The following is a 19,290-nucleotide window of genomic DNA, read 5'->3' as shown; positions in this document are numbered from 1 at the left end:
AATTAAGGAATTCACTTTCGGTGGAAAATTGATCCTTTTTAGGTAAAAATTATTCTGGTTTCTTAAAGATGTAACTATTATATTAAAAATTCGTTTTTTCAGTCGCAATACAAAATTTCTTTTATGAAAATTTAACTATTTTTTAAAATTAATTTTTTTAACTGAAAATATAACTATTCCATTTTTTGATCCAAATTAATCCTTTGCATTTAAAAATGCAAATTCATTTATTCAATTTTTTGTCTAAAATTTATACTTTTCATTTGAAAATTCAACTAATTGTTAAAAAATTCCTCTATTTAGTAAAACAGTCCTAATTATTTTGTTTATCAATTAATGATTTTCGTACTTTACCAACTGAGAATAAATTTTGTCAAACAAAATTGCGGAACTTTTGTTGAATTCTATCAATAATCTCGATTCTAGATGGAAAATAGATGATAATCTCAGAGTTTTTGCGCGAGAACCTGTGCGAACTGATTTTAGTTTAAAAAATTTAACTAATATATTGAAAATTCATGTTTTTAATACTTATTAAAATATTTATTTTTTGTTGCAAATTGTTATTCTTCAGTTAAAATTCTAGTGCTTTGGTTAAAAATTTAAATATTTTATTGCAAATTCGTTTTTAAGTATAAAATTATATTTTTTACTACAAATCTAACTATTCCATTTTTCGTTGAAAATTTATCTTTTTTACTTAAAAATTCTTCTGTTTTTTAAAAGATTTAACTACTTTATTGAAAATTCGTTTCTTCAGTTGCAATAAAAAATTAATTTGTTTTAGACTTAAATATAACTATTCCATTTTTTGTTGGAAATTTATCTTTTTTACTTAAAAATTCTTCTGTTTTTTAAAGATTTAACTACTTTATTGAAAAATAGTTTCTTCAGTTGCAATACAAAATTAATTTGTTTTAAACTTAAATATAACTATTCCATTTTTTTACAAATTGATTCTCTTCAGTTAAAAATTTTTCTGTTTGGTTTCAAGATTCAACTATTTTATTGAAAATTCGTTTTCCGTGGTAGAAAATTGTTTTTTTAGCTGCAAATAACATTATTTCTTTTTTTGTTTCAAATTGATTTTTTTAGTTAAAATTCTTCTGTTTTGTTTAAGGATTCAGCTATTTTATAAAAAAAATTTGTTTTTCAGTACTAAATAAATATTCTTTTTGAAAATTTAACTATTTCTGAAAATAAATTTTTTTAACTGGAAACATAAATATTCAATTTTTTGCGCATTTAGTTAACGGATTCAACTATTTAATTTAAGATTCGTTTTCCTTGGTAGACAATAAGTCTTCTATTTTGAAAATTTAACTATTTTGTTGAAAATTGATTTTTTAAACTGCAAATTAAAATATTTCAATATTTGTTGAAAACTGATCTTTTTCAGTTAAAATTCTACTGTTCTGGTTTGAGAATTCAACTATTTTATTGAAAATTCGTTTGCTAGAAGAAAATTAATTTTTTAAACTACAAATCTAACTATTCCATTTATTTGGAAAAATTATCTTTTTTACTTAAAAACTGTACTGTTTTTTACAAGATTTAACTATTTTATTGAAAATTCGTATTTCTTGGTAGAAAATTATCTTCTTCTTTGGAAATTCATCTATTTTGTTCAAAATAAATTTTTTTAACTGCAAATTAAAATATTTCATTTTTTATTTTAAATTGATTTTCGTCAGTTAAATTTTTCTGTTATGATTTAAAATTCAACTATTTTATCTAAAATTCGTTTTTTTCAGTAGAAAATTAATCTTCCTATTTGAAAATTTAACTATTTTGTTGAAAATTGATTTTTTCAGTTAAAGTTCTACTTTTTGGGTTCAGAATTCAACTATTCTATTAAAAAATTCGTTAATTAGTAGAAAATTAATTTTTTAATTTCAAATCTAACTATTCCATTTTTAATTGAAAATTTTAATTTTTTTTTAAATTTCTTTTTTTAAGATTTAACTATATTATTAAAAATTCGTTTTTCTTTGTAGAAAATTAATCTTCTTCTTTGGAAATTGTACTATTCTATTGGAAATTAATTTTTTTTTAACTGCAAATTAAAATATTTTATTATTTTGTTTTAAATTGATTTTTTTCACTAAAAAATTCTTCTGTTCGGTTTATTTTATTGAAATTTTTTTTTTGTAGATAATTAATCTTCTTTTTTGAAAATATAACTATTTTATTAAAAATTAATTTTTTATGCTACAAATTGAAACATTCCATTTCTTGTTGAAAATTAATGTTTTTAACTGCAAATTGAAGTAATTCATTCTTTGTTAAAAATTGATTTTTTCAGCTAAAATTCTTGTTTCGGCGGAGGATTTTTTTGTACTAAAAAATTAATAATTTCAGTTTTGGTCAAAAATTGATTTTTTTTAAATTAAAACATCTTCTATTTTGGTTGTAGATTTAAGCATTTCTTTGAATTTTTTTCAGAAAATATTAATCTTCTTGTTTACAAATTAAACTATTTGGTTGAAAATCAATTTTTAAACTGCAAATTCATATATTTAATTTTCGGTTAAAAATGTCTCTATTTAGTATTAAAAATTCCTCATTATTTGAATCACCAATGAATGATTTTCGTATTTTACAAAATAGGAGTAAAAGCTGTCAAACAAAATTGCGGAACTATTGTTGAATTTGATCAATAATCTGGATTCTAGATGCAAAATAGATGATTATTATCAGAGTTGTTAGTTGAAGGCGCGAGAACCTGTGCGAACTGAGTTAATAGTACAAGGGTACCTACAATAAGACTGGAGAAAATGAGTTGTGTATTGTATAGTGATGGTAAATGGGTAAGCTGTGAAGTAAGTATGATAGTAAAGATGCAATCTTGAACTGGGAGTAGAGTCGGTCCTTTCGGGCCTCTGGTCACTCTGGTGAGCTGAGTGGTACTGTTTGCGATCGTGGTTGATTATTATTATTTATGGTGCTCGTAACCAGAAGGAGGTACTATATATATAGGGATAGGCATCCATTCTATATTGTGTGAAAACTGAAAAGGTACTGAACTGACAGACGAGGATTGATCCTTCAGGATTGGGGTTTGTCGCGACGCACAGTCGCCGACGACTTCTTCATCTTGTTAAGTCCATAATAAATTATAATCATTAAAGGGATGGAAGCAAGAAAAGAGAAACAGACAACATTCTCTTCTACTATAATAAAGACACTAATTCCGAGATCAGCTATTTAAATCCAGGTTAATTGTTTTAAAGCACCCTAAAATAGGGTCCAAAATCTTACAAATTTTGAAATACACACCTTTTGTATTGAGGCACAAGACGAATTTTTAACAATCAATTAAGAAGATCAATTTTCAATTCAAATTATAAATCTTTAAGCAAAGAAATAAATTTTTGGGATAACACTAAAATCTTTAAACATTTAATAAAATAGTTGAATCATTAAATAAAACAGAAGATTCTTTAAACAACACAGAAGAATTTTTTACTAAAAAAGAACGATTTTCGAAATATTAAATATTTATAAAATATAAAATAAAGTAAATATTTAAATTTGAAGTTTAAAAAAATTAATTAAATTTTTTCAAAGTAGCAGATTAATTTTCGACTGAAAAAACTAATTTTTAATAAAATAGTTGAATCATTAAATAAAACGGAAGAATCTTTTAACAAAACAGAAGAATTTTTAACTAAAAAAGAACGATTTTAAAAACAAACATATATAATTAAATTTGTTCAAAGTAGGAGATTAATTTTCTACTGAAAAAACTAAATTTTAATAAAATATTTAAATCCTCAACCAATACAGATAAATATTGAAATTAAAAAGATCAATTTTTGACAAAAAATGAAATAGTTAATTTTTCAGATACAAAAATTAGATTTCAACGAGAGAAATTCATTTTCTATAAATTCATTAAATTTTCAACTAAAGAGATGAATTTTCAAACAAGAGGATTAGTTTTCTACCAAAAAACGAAATTGCAATAAAATAATTAAATCCTTGAACAAAAACCGAAGAATTTTGAATGAAAAAAAATCAATTACTTGTCAACAAAATATTTAAATTTTCAAACAAGAAGATTACTTTTCTAAAGAAAAACGAATTTTTTATAAAATAGTTGAAGCATTAAATAAAACAGAAGAATTTTTAAATATAAAAGGACGATTTTCCAAACAAATATATATATTTTTGAATTTGAAGTTAAAAGAATTAATTAAATTTTTCAAAGTAGGAGATTAATTTTCTACTGAAAAAACTAATTTTTAATAAAATAGTCGAATCCTCAACCAATACAGATAAATATTGGAATGAAAAAGATCAGTTTTTGACAAAAAATGAAATAGTTAATTTTTCAGATAAAAAAATTAGATTTCGACGAAAAAAAATTCATTTTCTATGAAGTCATTAAATTTTCAACTAAAGAGATAAATTTTCAAAGAAGAAAATATATTTTCTACCAGAAAAAAAACTAAATTGCAATGAAATAATTAAATCCTTGTACAAAAACAGAAGAATTTTAAATGAAAAAAATCAATTACTTGTCAATAAAATATTTAAATTTTCAAACAAGGGGAATAATTTTCTATAAGAAAAAACGAACTTTTAATAAAATAGTTGAATTCTCAGCAAAAACATAATGCATTTTAACTAAAGAATATCTATTTTCAATAGAAAATAAAATAATTAATTTATCAGATTGAAAAAAATAATTTTCTTCCAAAAAAAGGAGTTTTCAATCAAATATAGTTAAAATTTTAACCAAAACAGAAGAATGTTAACTGAGAAAAAGGTGCATTTTCAACAAAAAATGAAATATTTAAATTTTCAAAAAAATTGTTAAATTTTCAAAGAAGAAGATTAATTCTCTACTGAAGAATAAATGAATTTTCAATAAAAGAAGGTGTGTCTTCGACCAAAACAGATAAATTTTCAAATAAAAAAGATCTATTTTAAAAAAATAAAATAGTTAATTTTTCAAATAATCAAATTAATTTTTAACGAAAAAAAAAACATTTTCTATAAAGTCGTTAAATTTTCAACAAAAGAGATGAATTTTCAACAAGAACATTAATTTTGTACAAAAAATGACTTTGAAGTAAAATAATTGAATCCTCAACCAAAATCAGAAGACATTTAAATTGAAAAGATCAATTTTCAACAGAAAATAAAATAATTAATTTTTCAGATAAAAAAATAACTTTCTACAAAAAAAAACGAATTTTCAATAAAATAGTTGAATCATTAAATAAATCATAAGAATTTCTAACTAGAGAAGATCAGTTTTTAAAAAAAATTGAATATTTAAGTTTGCAGTTACAAAAAATTAACTTTTAAGAAAATAGTTAATTTTTAAAACAAGGAGACTAATTTTCTATAAAAAAACAAAACAAAAAATTAAAATTTCAATAAAACCAGAAGACATTTTAACTAAAAAAGATCAATTTTCAAAAAAAAATTGAATATTTAAATTTGCAATTTTCACTTAATAGAATTAACTTTCAATAAAGTAGTTAAATTCTCAACAAAAACAGAATACAATTTAAATAAAAAAGATCGATTTTCAACAGAAAATAAACTAATTTATCAGACTTAAAAATAATAATTTTCTTTTTAAAAAGCGAATTTTCAATAACATAGTTGAATCCTTCACCAAAACAGAAGAATTTTGACTCAAAAAGATCCATTTTCAACAAAAAATGAAATTTTTAATTTTCAAACAAATTGTCAAGTTTTCGAAAAAGAAGATTAATTTTCTACTAAAGAATAAACGAATTTTTAATAAAATAGGTGTATCCTCGTCCAATACAGATAAATTTTCAAATAAAACAGATCAATTTTTGACAAAAAATGAAATAGTTAATTTTTCAACTAAAAAAATCAATTTTTAAAGAAAAAAAAGAAACATTTTCTATAAAGTCGTTAAATTTTCAACTAAAGAGACAAATTTGCAACAAGAAAATTAATTTTTCCCCAAAAAACGAATTTGAAATAAAATAATTAAATCCTCTACCAAAACAGAAGACATTTAAACTAAAAAGATTAATTTTTAAACAGAAAATGAAATAAGTAGTTTTTCAGACGAAAAAAATTAATTATCTGAAAAAACACACAAATTTTAAATAAAATAGTTGCGTCCTCAACCGAAACAAAAGATTTTGAACTGAAAAAGATCAATTTTTAACAAAAAATGAAATATTTTAATTTGCAGTTAAGAAATTTATTTTTCAACAAAAAAGTTAACATTTGCAAACAAGAAGATTAATTTTCTTCCGAAAGAACCAATTTCAAATAAAATAATTAAATTTTCAAAATAGAAAATTAATTTTCTACTGAAGAAATAAATTTTTAATAAAATAGTTGTACCCCCAACTAATCCAGATAAATTTTCAAATGAAAAAGATCAATTTTTGACAAAAAAGGAAACAGTTAATTTTTTAGATAAAAAATTAATTTAAAAAAAAATTTCTATGAAGTCGCTCAATTTTCTACTCTAAAAATGAATTTTTAATAAAATAGCTGAATCTTTCAACAGAAATGAAGAATTTTTAACTAAAAAAAAATAAATTTTCATCAAAAAGTTAAATATTCTAATTTTCAGTTTAAAAAAATTCATTTTCAATAAATTATTTAAGTCTTCAAAAAAGAAAAATCATTTTCTACTGCGAAGAAATGATTTTTTAAAAAAATAGTTATATCTTCAAACAAAACAAAACAATTTTCAACCAAAAAAGATATACTTTGAAGAAAATATCGAATAGTTAGATTTGCAGTTATAAAAATTAATTTTCAAAAACATAGTTGAATTTTCAAAGAAGAAAATTGAGCCTCAATAGAAAAACTAATTTTCAAAAAAATAGTTGAATCCCCAACCAATCCAGATAAATTTTAAAATAGAAAAGTGTAATTTTTAGACAAAAAGTTAAATAGTTAACTTCTGAGAGAAAAAATTAATCTTCGACGAAAAAAAAAAATATTCTATAAAGTTCTAAAATTTTTTAACTAGGCATCAATTTTCAACTAAAATGATGTAAAAAATAAGTAGTTGAATCCTCAACTAAAACAGAGACGTGTGAACTAAGAAAGATCAATTTTTAACAAAAAATGGAACAGACCAATTTAAGAAAAATGCAATTTTTTAAAACCAAATAGTTAAATTTTGAATCAAAGAGATGAATTTTTCTTCAATTAGCTTAACTTTTATCTAAATAATAGCTTTTTCGGTAAAAAAAAGAATTAATAACCAAAAATTTAATGATTGATGTCCCAATCTCATCACCTCATTTAAAATATTTATAGAAATCTTAAAAATGAAAAAATTCCCTCTTTCAATTATAAAAAAAATTATAGAACGAAATCCCCTTCCTTTTTAATCAACAAAAATCTAAAAAATACAAAATTTTGCTATTTTACTTTAGAAAGGAATTAAAAACAAAAAAATCTTGCCTACCATCTTCACAAAAAATTGTTAAAACCAAATGTGCTCCACATTAGTAGTATTGCTATATAGAATTCACTTCACTTACCGAACGAGCAAGGTCCTTCCTACGGTAATGCAGATTTCTGCTAGACTTGCATTTTACCATCGGTCGGTAAAACAGGGAGGTCGGTAAGCGAAGTAACTCCTGTATAGTTATACTACTAAAGCACGGAATACTAAAAAGTTATTGCTGAACTTTTCTATATTTTTGAAGGAGAATATAAGCAAAATCTCTAATTCCAGAAATCATTAAAGAAATTTTGGAAAATCGGGCAGAAACTTACAAAAGACTAGGAGAAGAATACGATGCATCGAGGGATCGAACTAGACAAAATGACGAGGAGGGAGGAGAGTTCGAGGAAGAGCCGATTAATTCTATTCATTATCAGGAGTCCATGACTGAAAACGTAGATGAAAATTAGCAAGGTAAATTATGACGAAAATCAGTCGGATTATTTGAATTTGTTTTAACTATCACTATACGCCCGTGTATATTGAAAAGAAGCCTATGTTCCCGACTATCAAAAGAAGTCTTCGTTTCAAAATATAGAAGGAATTTTTTGTTTAAAATTTGTTCACAAGTATAAAAAGAGGGCTTCGATTACAAATATAAAAGACAGTGCTCGTTTTCAATTAAAAAAAAAGAAATCTTCGCTCTAAAATATAAAAAGAAGTCTTCATTCCTTAATATAATAGGAAGTCTTTTTCCGAAAGTTAAAAAAAAATATTTGTTCTCAAATATAAAAGGAATTATTGGTTTTGGAATTAAAAAAAAAATCTTCGCTTACAAATATAAAAAAGTCTTCGTTCTCAAATATGAAAAGAATCCTATGTTCCCGACTATAAAAAGAAGTCTTCGTTTCGAAATATAAAAGACATTTTTTGTTCAAAATCAAAAAAGAACTTTGTTCTCAAATATAAAAAGAGGCCTTCGATTACAAATAAATAAATAAATCTTCGCTCTAAAATATAAAAAGAAGTCTTCGTTCTCAAATATACAAAGAAGTCTTCATTCCTTAATATAATAGGAAGTCTTTTCTCGAAAATTAAAAAAAAATCTTTGTTATCAAATATAAAAGGAATTATTGGTTTTTGAATTTTAAAAAAATCATCGGTTACAAATATAAAGAAAGTCTTCGTTCTCAAATATGAAAAAAAGCCTATGTTCCCGACTATAAAAAGAAGTCTTCGTTTCCAAATATAAAAGAAATTTTTTGTTCAAAATTTGTTCACAAATATAAAAAGAGGCCTTCGATTACAAATATATAAGACAGTGCTCGTTTTCAATAAAAAAAAAGAAATCTTCGCTCTAAAATATAAAAAGATGTCTTCGTTCTCAAATATAAAAAGAAGTCTTCATTCCTTAATATAATAGGATGTCTTTTTTCGAAAGTTAAAAAAAATCTTTGTTATCAAATATAAAAGGAATTATTGCTTTTGAAATTAAAAAAAAAAATCTTCGCTTACAAATATAAAAAAAGTCTTCGTTCTCAAATATGAAAAAAAGCCTATGTTCCCGACTATAAAAAGAAGTCTTCGTTCCCAAACATAAAAGGAATTTTTTGTTCGAAAATTAAAAAAGAACTTTGTTCTCAAATATAAAAAGAGGCCTTCGATTACAAATAAATAAATAAATCTTCGCTCTAAAATATAAAAAGAAGTCTTCGTTCTCAAATATACAAAGAAGTCTTCATTCCTAAATATTAAAGGAAGTCTTTTTTCGAAAGTTAAAAAAAATCTTTGTTCTCAAATAATTGGTTTTGGAAATAAAAAAAAAATCTTCGCTTACAAATATAAAAAAAGTCTTCGTTCTCAAATATGAAAAAAGCCTATGTTCCCGACTATAAAAGGAAGTCTTCGTTCCCAAACATAAAAGGAATTTTTTGTTCGAAAATTAAAAAAGAACTTTGTTCTCAAATATAAAAAGAGGCCTTCGATTACAAATAAATAAATAAATCTTCGCTCTAAAATATAAAAAGAAGTCTTCGTTCTCAAATATAAAAAGAAGTCTTCATTCCTAAACGTAAAAGGAAGTCTTTTTTCGAAAGTTAAAAAAAATCTTTGTTCTCAAATATAAAAGGAATTATTGGTTTTGGAATAAAAAAAAATCTTCGCTTACAAATATAAAAAAAGGCTTCGTTCTCAAATATGAAAAGAAGCCTATATTCCCGACTATAAAAAGAAGTCTTCGTTTCAAAATATAGAAGGAATTTTTTGTTTAAAATTTGTTCACAAATATAAAAAGAGGGCGTCGATTATAAATATAAAAGAGAGTGCTCGTTTTCAATAAAAAAAAAAGAAATCTTCGCTCTAAAATATAAAAAGAAGTCTTAGTTCTCAAATATAAAAAGAAATCTTCATACCCAAATATACAAAGAACTCTTCGTTCCCCAATGCAAAAAGAACTCTTCGTTACCAAACATAAAAGGAAGTTTTCGTTCGAAAATTAAAAAAAAATTGTTTTCAAAGATAAACGGAGGCTTTTTATCTCAAATATAGAAGGAAGTATTCTTTTTTTAAATGAAAAAAAGAAATCTACGTTCTCAAATATAAAAAGAAGTCTTCGTTCTCAAATATCCTAGGTTCTCGTCTTTGTTCTCAAATGTAAAAAGAGGCCTTTAATCTCAAATATAAAAGGAATTCTTCCTTCCCAAATATAAAAGGAAGTCTGCGTTCTCAAATATGAAAAAAAGCCTTTATTCTCAAATATACAGGGAAGTCTTCGTTCCTGAATATAAAAGAAAGTTTTCTTTCGAAAATCAAAAGAAAGTTTTGTTTTCAAATAAAAAAAAAAAAATCTTTGGTTACAAATATAGAAAAAGGCTTCATTATCCAATATGAAAAGATGCCTTTCTTCTCAACTATAAAAAAATCTTCGTTCCCAAACAGAAAAGGAATTTTTTTTCGAAAATTAAAAAAAGTGGTTTTCAAATATAAACAGAGGCATTTGATATCAAATATAAAAGAATGTATTCGTTCTTGAATAAAGAAAAGAAATCTACGTTCTCAAATATAAAAGGAAGTTAACTTTCTCAAATAATAAAGGAAGTCTTCGTTCCCAAATATAAAAGGAAGTCTGCGTTCTCAAATATGAAAAGAAGCCTTCGTTCTCAAATATAAAAGGAAGTATTGGTTCTGAAATTAAAAAAAAAATGAATCTTTGGTTACAAATATAAAAAAAGTCTTCGTTCTCAAATATGAAAAGAAATCTTCATACCCAAATATACAAAGAAGTCCTAGTTCCCAAATACAAAAAGAACTCTTCGTTACCAAACATAAAAGGAAGTCTGCGTTCTCAAATATAAAAGGAAGTCTGCGTTCTCTAATATAAAAGGAAGTCTTCGTTCGAAAATTAAAAAAAAATTGTTTTCGAATATAAAAAGGGGCCTTTGATCTCAAATATAAAAGTAAGTATTCGTTCTTAAATAAAGAAAAGAAATCTACGTTCTCAAATATAAAAAGAAGTCTTCGTTCTCAAATATTCTTTGTTTTCATCTTTGTTCTCAAATATAAAAAGAGGCCTTTGATCTCAAATACAAAAGGAAGTCTGCGATCTCAAATATGCAAGAAAATCTTCGTTCTCAAATACAAAAAGAAGCCTTCATTCTCAAATATAAAAGGAAGTCCTTGGTCTTAAATATAAATGAAAGTCTTCTTTCGAAAATTAAAAAAAGCTTTGTTCTCAAATATAAAAGAAGATATTAGTTCTCAAATAAAAAAAAAAAAATAAATCTTCGGTCACAAATATAAAAAAAACTCTTCGTTCTGAGATATGAAAAGAAGTCTTTGTTACCTACTATAAAAAGAAGTCTTCGTTCCCAAACATAAAAGGAATTTTTTGTTCGAAAATTAAAAAAAGAACTTTGTTCTCAAATCTAAAAAGAGGCCTTCGATTATAAATATAAAAGAAAGTGTTCGTTTTCAATTTTATAAATCTCCGCTCTAAAATATTAAAAGAAGTCTTCGTTTCTAAATATAAGAGAAAGTCTTCTTTCGAAAATTAAAAAAAGGCTTTATTCTCAAATATAAAAGGAAGTATTGATTCTCAAAAAAAAAGAAAAGAAATCTTTGGTTACAGATATAAAAAAAGTCTTTGTTCTCAAATATGAAAAGAAGCCTTTGTTCCCAACTATAAAAAGAAGTCTTCGTTTCCAAATATAAAAGGAATTTTTTGTTCAAAATTTGTTAACAAATATAAAAAGGGGCCTTCGAGTACAAATATAAAAGAAAGTGTTCGCTTTCAATTTAAAAAAATATTCGCTATAAAATACAATAAGAAGTCTTCGTTCTCAAATATAAAAAGAAATTTTCATACCCAAATATAAAAAGAAGTCTGCATTCCCAAATACAGAAAGAACTCTTCGTTACAAAATATAAAAGGAATTCTTCGTTTTCAAATATAAAAAGAAGCCTTCGTCCTCAAATATAAAAGGAAAATTCATTTTTGAACAAATTAACTTCAAAATCCTTAATAAAAAAATTATCTTTGATGTTTTAACTAGTGATACAATATTTATTGCAAAAGTAGAAGTATAACTACAACAAATCGAGGCTCAAAAAACGGCTTTAATTCGGTGATTCAAATTCTGGATTATGAAACCACCTGGATTATAAAAAAATGTAAAACACAAAATAATTTGTATGTGTGTGTATTTATTTTGTAAGTTCATTTTTTGTAGGGTTATAATATAATTAAATGTATTAAGATTCTTAAGCAAATTCAGACAGATTTTTGAGAACTTGAGATATGAGCTTATTTAATTCATTCATTTAATCAATTTTCAAAAAATTAGTTAAATTTTTGACCAAAGAGATGTCTTGTCAATTAAAATAAAGAATATAATTTTCTACTCAAAAAGACAAATTTCCAATTCAATTTATAAATTCGAAACTTAAGCGATTAGTTTGTAACTAAAAATTATGAATTTTTGATCGATAATTAAATTAATCTTTAACCAAGAAGATTAATTTTTTATTGAAAATGGAATAGTTACATTTTTAATTTAAAAAGTCCATTTCTCACTCAACAACAATAAGCAATTAAGAAAAATTATGTAAAGATTCATCTCTTTATTTGAAATGGTATCATGTAAAAATTATATAACAATTTGGTTCAAATAAGAAAAGAAAATTTTGTTTAACTAAATACATTAAATTTTAACAAAAAAAATTTTACCCAAAAATACGATTTTTTATAAAAATCCATGTATTTTTGAGCAAATCATTGAATTTTCAACTAAAAAAGATACATTTTTAATCAGAAATGGAAAAGTTACATTGGTGGTATTAAAAATTAATTTTATATTCATAAAAAGAATTTTCAACCAAACAGATGAATTTTTAACTAAAAAAAAATATTCATAGAAATACCCGAATTATCGCACAACAATGTGAATTTGTAACCAAGAAAGTTAATTGGCCATCAAAAAAGACAAATTTATAAATTTTTAGATTAAAAGTTAAATTTTTTATTCCTAAAACATTATTTTTAAACAAAGAGATGAGTTTTTAATAAAAACACAACTTCAACGAAATAGTTGAATTATCAAACAAAAAAGTGCATTTTTATTCAAGAAGATTAATTTGCTACTTTTTATTAAAAAGTTTGAAAAAGTCATTGTCAACAAAATAAACGATTTTTCAACCAAAGAGATAAGTTTTTAAGCAAATTAATTAAGTTTTAGCTAGAATAATTAAGCTTTAACTAAAAAAATTGAATTTTTAACCCAATAGTTGATTTTTTTCAAAAAGGCCAATTTTCAACAAAATAGCTAAATTTGCAAACCGATGAATTTTGATCCAAGAAGATTAAATTTTTATCACAAAAGATAAATTTGCGTCAAAAAATGGAATAGTTCAATTTTCTGTTTAAAAAAATTAATTTTCAATAAAAAACTAATTTTTAAGCAAAGAGATGAATTTTTAAACTAGAAGATTAATTTTCTGCTAATAAAGATTATTTATAACAAAGTACTTGAATTTGCAACCAAACTTTGAATTTGTAAATGAATTATTTTCAACCCAAGAATTAAATGTGCAACGTAATAAGTGAATTTTCAAAGGAAGAAGCTAAATGTTTAATCATACATGGAATAGTTCAATTTGCAGTCAAAGAAATTAATTTTCCATACAAAAACTAATTTGAAATCCAAAATGTACTTTTAACCAAAAAGATTTATATTCAACCACAAAAGACAAAGTTTTAACAAAATACAGATAATTTTAACTATATAGCTAAATTTTTAAATAATGAAGATAAATGTTTAAAAAAACACGAAATAGATACATTGTTTGTTTAAAAAATAATTTATTTAGAACATGAGAAAAATAATTTTAAACCAAATAGTTAAGTTGTATAGCAAATAAATTAATTTAAAAAAAATGAATCTTCAACCAGAAAAATTATTTTTCAACCCGGAAGTTGAATTTTTTATTTAAATATAACTATTGGGTTACAAAATAATTTTTTTGATTGAAGATTCATTATATTAGTTAAAGATTTGTTAGAAATTTGTCTTTTTTTGGTAAAAAATTGTTTTCGAAATAAATAAATTTTTTTAGCAAAATTCATTAATTTTAAACAAAATAGTTGTATTAGCAACCTGATAAAGGGATTTTGAGCAAAGAAGACTAACTTATTATCAAAAATGATGAGTTTACGACAAAAAATGGAATAATTCATTTTTCGGTTTAAAAAATTAATTTTTAATTAAAAAACTAATTTTCAATCAAAGAGATGAATTTTAAAACAAAAAGATTTATTTTATACCAGAAAAGATTCATTAAAAAAAAAAAACTTTAATCTTCAATTAAATTTAAAATTTTTAAATGACTTTTCAACATAATAATTAAATTTTGAACAAAATAACTAAATTTTCAAAGGAAGAAAATAAATGTTGAACTAAACATGGAGCAGTCTAATTTTTATTTTTAAAAACTATTTTTCCACAAAAAATTAATTTTCAATCAAAGATGAATTTTTAAACAAAAAAGATTAATTTTCTAGCAAAAAGGATTCATTTGAACAAAATACATGAATTTTCAACCGAATTTTCAATTTTTAAATGTATTTTCGACGAAATACTTGAATTTTCAATTAAATACCTGAATTTTGAAAGGAAAAAGATAAATGCTGAACCAAATATAAAATAGTTGAATTTTGAGTTCGACCAAAAAAGATTTATTTAAAAAAGATGCATGAATTTTCAACTAAATTTTGAATTTTTAAATAAACTTTTAATGCATGATAAATTAATTTTGAACAAAATAACTGAATTTTCAAAGGAACAAGATAAATGTTTAAATCGCTTACATTCTCATCCTATAATGGGAAGATATTTGTTATATGTTAAATTGGGCTTCGTCGAATTTCCTCAAATCTTTCATTTTTAAAGTCTCCTGAGTCAAAAAAAAAACGATTTTTACAAAGGATTATAATCAGAAAATCAAAATTCAACAACACATTCATATCATTTTTTTCTGTAAAAAAGCGGGTGTCGGCTTCAGATTTTCCTATTTTTCTTTCTAAGATAAATTTGGAAAAATATGAAAAATCTTTAAAGTGTCAACTTTTGAAGTTGAACAGTGTCAAATGTATTTTTCATGTAAAACATATTTTGTTAGTGAGAAAAATAATCTGCTTTTTTCAAATAATTGTAAGTAAATAAAAAATGGTGAAAAAACAGTTTTTTAAGAGAGGGTTATTGCAAAAAATATTATAGTTTAAAAAAATTGGAATTTAAAAGTGAAATTGGATGATTAAAATCTAATCGGATACTCGGTTTTAAGGGTTTTAAGATAAAGGCAAGTTAGCAATAGATTTAGGGACACCTTAAACCTTAAGCCTTAAACCTTAACCAGCAATAAAGCAATGAAGCAACCCCCGGTTCAGGTTCACCATTTCCTACTCGTACATTAACCAGTGTACACAGCTGCACGACAAATCCATCTCTCCTGTCGACAAGCCCCGGGCAACATCCCCCTTTTGCCTGCCAAACAAAACATCCGCGAGTGCAGGGTCATGGGTCTTCTACTCACCTATCGAACATTAATTATCGATTCAAAGATCTATCGACTGACCGACCACTCTTACTCATTATTTACTGATTAAAAATTAAAAAATAATTTTATATTTATTGTTTAACAATTATTATTGAGACTTGGGGAGCGTCCGCCTTAAGGTTGTCGAAATGCATGGGAATTTTTATTTTTTATTTTCATACATATTTCTCCATTTAATCTTGATCATTTTAGTGGAAAATTATTATTTTTTGTTATAAATGTAAAAATGTAGCTATTAATTATTAAGAATTTATCTTCTTTAAAAGAAAATTCAACTGACTGAACATTGATTTCTTCTGATTAAATAAATGACTGTTCCTTGCTCAGTTCAAAAATGGCTTGTTTAAGTTGAAAATCTAACTACTTGGTTGTATTTTTAACTACTTTTTAGAATTTTAGTTGAAAATTCATTTTTTTTTTAATTAAAATTTAACTATTGTGTTGAAAATTCCTTCTTTCTTTTTAAAGTAGAAATTAGTCTATTTGGTTGAAAATGTAACTATTGAACTTTTGTTGTTTGAAATTTATCTTTGCTAGTTGAAGATTCATCATTTCTATTGAAAATGAATTTTTTCTGATTGAAAAAATAACTATTCGATTTTTGGTTACAAATCCTTTTTTTTAGTTGGAAATTGAAACATTTGGTATAGTTTTTAATTAATTGATTCATAATTTTAGTACAAAATTAATCTTTTTAGTTGGAAACAATTATTGTTTTCAAAATCCCTTCTTTTTTTGTTTAAAATCGATCTTTTTGATTGAAAATGTAAATATTCATTTTTTGTTTGTTGAAAATTTATCTTTTTCAATAAAAAATTAAAACACTTCATTTAAAATTGAACTTGTTTGTATTTAGCTATTTTGTTGAAAATTCAGTTTTTATTTAAAACATCCACTATCACATTTTTCAAGAAAAAAATTTGTTGTTGAATATTCAACAACTTGGTTTAATTTTCAACTACTTAGCTGAAATTGGATTTTTCGTTCTGGATAAATCATATTAGTAGAAAATTAATTTCTGTTGTTGAAAATTTAACTATTTTGCCGAATTTTCCTTCTTTTTTTTACAAAAATTGTTCCTTTTTTTTGGTTAAAAATACAGATTTTTTTAACGCCTACTTTATTATAAATTAATTTTTTTATTAAAGATTCATCTTTTTCTTTGAAAATTCATCCCTTTTATTGCAAATTTAACTATTGTGTTGACATTTTTTTTATAAATCTAATATGCTTGGTTGAAAATGCAATTATTGCATTTTTTCCTTTTCTTATTAGTTGAAAATTAAGATGCTTACTTTAGAGAAGAATTACTTTGTTACAAAATAATTCTTCGGATTCCAGATTCATCACTTAAATAAAAAATTGATTTTTTTAGGTTGAAAATTCCTCATATTAGTTAAAAAAATCATCTTTTTGTTAAAAATTAAATTATTAAATTTTTTATTAAAAATTTAGCTGTAAAAGAAAATTAAACTATTTGGTTTAAAACTAAAGTAATTCCTTACAAATTTATTTTTCGGTTAAAGATTCATTATTTTGGCTGATAGTTATTTTCTTCTGGTTGAAAAAATGACTCTTTTATGGTTAGATCCATAATTGTTTGTTTTAACTAAAAATTCAATTCCTTGGTTGAACTTTTAGCTATTTTTCATCATTTTAATTAAAAAATCATTTTTTTATGAAAATTTAAGTATTGTGTTGAAAATTACTTCTTTTTTTTAACAGAAATTAATCTATTGAAAATTTATCTTCTTTAATAGAAAATTTAAACACTTGATTTAAAGTTGAACTACTTTATTGAGAATTGATTTCTTTATGTGACAAATTCAACTACTTTGTGAAAAATTCAGTTGTTTTAAAAACATCAACTAATACATTCTGTTTAGAAAAAAATTTTATTATTGAAAATTCAACTGCTTGATTTATTTTCGTAAATACTTCATTTTTGTTCTTCAAAATTTAACTATTGTGCCGAAAATTCATCTTTTTGTTAAAAATCGTAATATTCCATTTTTTGTTGAAAATTTTCCTCTTTTGGTTTACAATTCAACTATTCGGTTAAATGCTGACCTAACTATTTCCTTAAAAATGCGTTACATTTCTAATTAAAAATAATTTTTTAAACTGAAAATTTGACTATTCCATTTTTAATTAAGAACTTTGAAGAATTATCATTTCAGTAGAGAATTTTACTATTTGATCGTAAATTAAGATTTTTGTTAAAATGTCAGCTGTTTCGTAGCAAATTCGCTTTCTTTGCTTACAAATTCAACAATTAGTTAAAAAATTAAACTTTTTGATTAAAAATTAAATAATTCTTAAAAAATGTAACCTTCCACTTAAAATTTCTTTCTCTTGCTTAAATTTTTTTTTATAAATATTGAAAACTTAACTTTTTCGTTAGAAAATTAATCTTTTTTGTTTCGAATTATTCATTTTCGTTAAGGATGCAACTCTTTTGTTTAAAAAATTAGTTCTTTTTAAATTGAACTAAAGTGGTTGAAAATTCCTTTTTTTATTGTCGAAAGCTGTTGTTATTTTTTTTTAAATAAAATATTAATCGATTGCACTTTTTTCTTAAATTTCGTTTTTTAGTCATAAATTAAACTACTTCATTGAAAAATCATCTTTATTAATTGAAAATTAACTTGCTTGGTGAAAATTCATCTTCGTAGGTTAAAATTTCGGCCATTTGGGAAAAAAATTGAATTTTTTTGTTGAAAAACTAATTCATTTGTTGACAAATAAAACTGTTTTTCAACTCATCTTTTTGGTAGAAAATTCGACTGTTTTTTAAAATTCTTTAATAAAACGAAAAATGAAAATTTCACTATTTTTCCTTAAAAAATAATTCCTTTAAAATTTGTTTGAATTGAATTTTATTATTTTGTAACTGAAAATTAAACTATTCTATTTTTGGATTAAAGTGTAGAATTTGAGTTGAAAATTCACTATTAAATGTTTCATTTTTTCTGGTAAAAACATAATTGTTTTAAACAAAAATTTAACTGCTTGGTTGAAAATTAAACTTTTAATCAAGATTATTATTAAAAGATATTAATATTATTATTAGAAATTTTTTAAAAAATATTCATTTTAGTTGAAAGTCGATCTTTTTGGTTGAATATTTAACTATTTTGTTGAAAATTAGATTTTTATTACTGTAAAATCAAATTTTTCAACTACAAATTTAAATGAATAATGATTATTGAAAATTAACTTTTTTATCGAAAGTTCATATTTTCGGGACAAAAATTAACCATTTGGTTAAAAATGAACCTTTTGATTAAAATTTCTTATTTTCGGGTTAAAAATTCAACGTTTCTAAAAAATTTGTCTTATTTGTTTAAAAATTCCACAATTTACTTGCAATTTTTTCTCCCTTGTCTTAAAAATCTTTCCCGGTAAAAAATTAAACTCTTTTTTTGAAAATTCTTTTGTTTCCTTGAAAATAAAACTATTTTGTTAGAAAATGAATCGTTTTTATTTAAAAAGTCAATCATCTGGTTGAAAATAAATTTTTTAGTTAAAAATACAAGTTCACCGTCAAAAATTAATTTCTTTTGTTTAAAAAAAGTAACTTTTTCCTCCAAGTTTTTGGTTTTACGAGTCGATATTATATAATTCAGTATTTTTTTGTAAGAAATTTCGTTAATCATGAATTTTTGGAATCAATATTTTACCTCGGCAATTTTATAATTTTCGGAATTTTCTATTTACCATATTTTCTTTCTGCGGAATTTTACAGTGTCGAAAATTCTATTCTC

The 19,290-nt window shown here is 23.1% G+C and overlaps 1 protein-coding gene across 9 annotated transcripts in view; it reads left to right on the top strand.

Annotated features, from left to right (window-relative positions):
* The window catches only part of LOC117168158 (radial spoke head protein 3 homolog B), a 73,503-nt gene that overhangs the window by 46,068 nt on the left and 8,145 nt on the right, over window positions 1-19,290 (top strand). For 7 of the 9 annotated variants that reach the window (XM_033353618.1, XM_033353597.1, XM_033353653.1 and 4 more), the window contains one exon: window positions 7,706-7,888. In XM_033353618.1, the coding sequence (XP_033209509.1) occupies window positions 7,706-7,884 (179 nt within the window). In that variant the 3' untranslated portion in view covers window positions 7,885-7,888. Of the gene's footprint in view, window positions 1-7,705; window positions 7,889-10,176; window positions 10,262-10,533; window positions 10,870-19,290 lie in introns of those variants that run through there. The other 2 variants (XR_004466468.1, XM_033353611.1) reach the window with 2 other exon arrangements.

The sequence above is a fragment of the Belonocnema kinseyi genome, chromosome 1 (genome assembly GCF_010883055.1).
Source record: "Belonocnema kinseyi isolate 2016_QV_RU_SX_M_011 chromosome 1, B_treatae_v1, whole genome shotgun sequence".
Taxonomy (NCBI): Eukaryota; Metazoa; Arthropoda; class Insecta; order Hymenoptera; family Cynipidae; genus Belonocnema; species Belonocnema kinseyi.
Note: the sequence above shows the minus strand (reverse complement) of the source record. Positions and strands in the feature narration are given on the sequence as shown.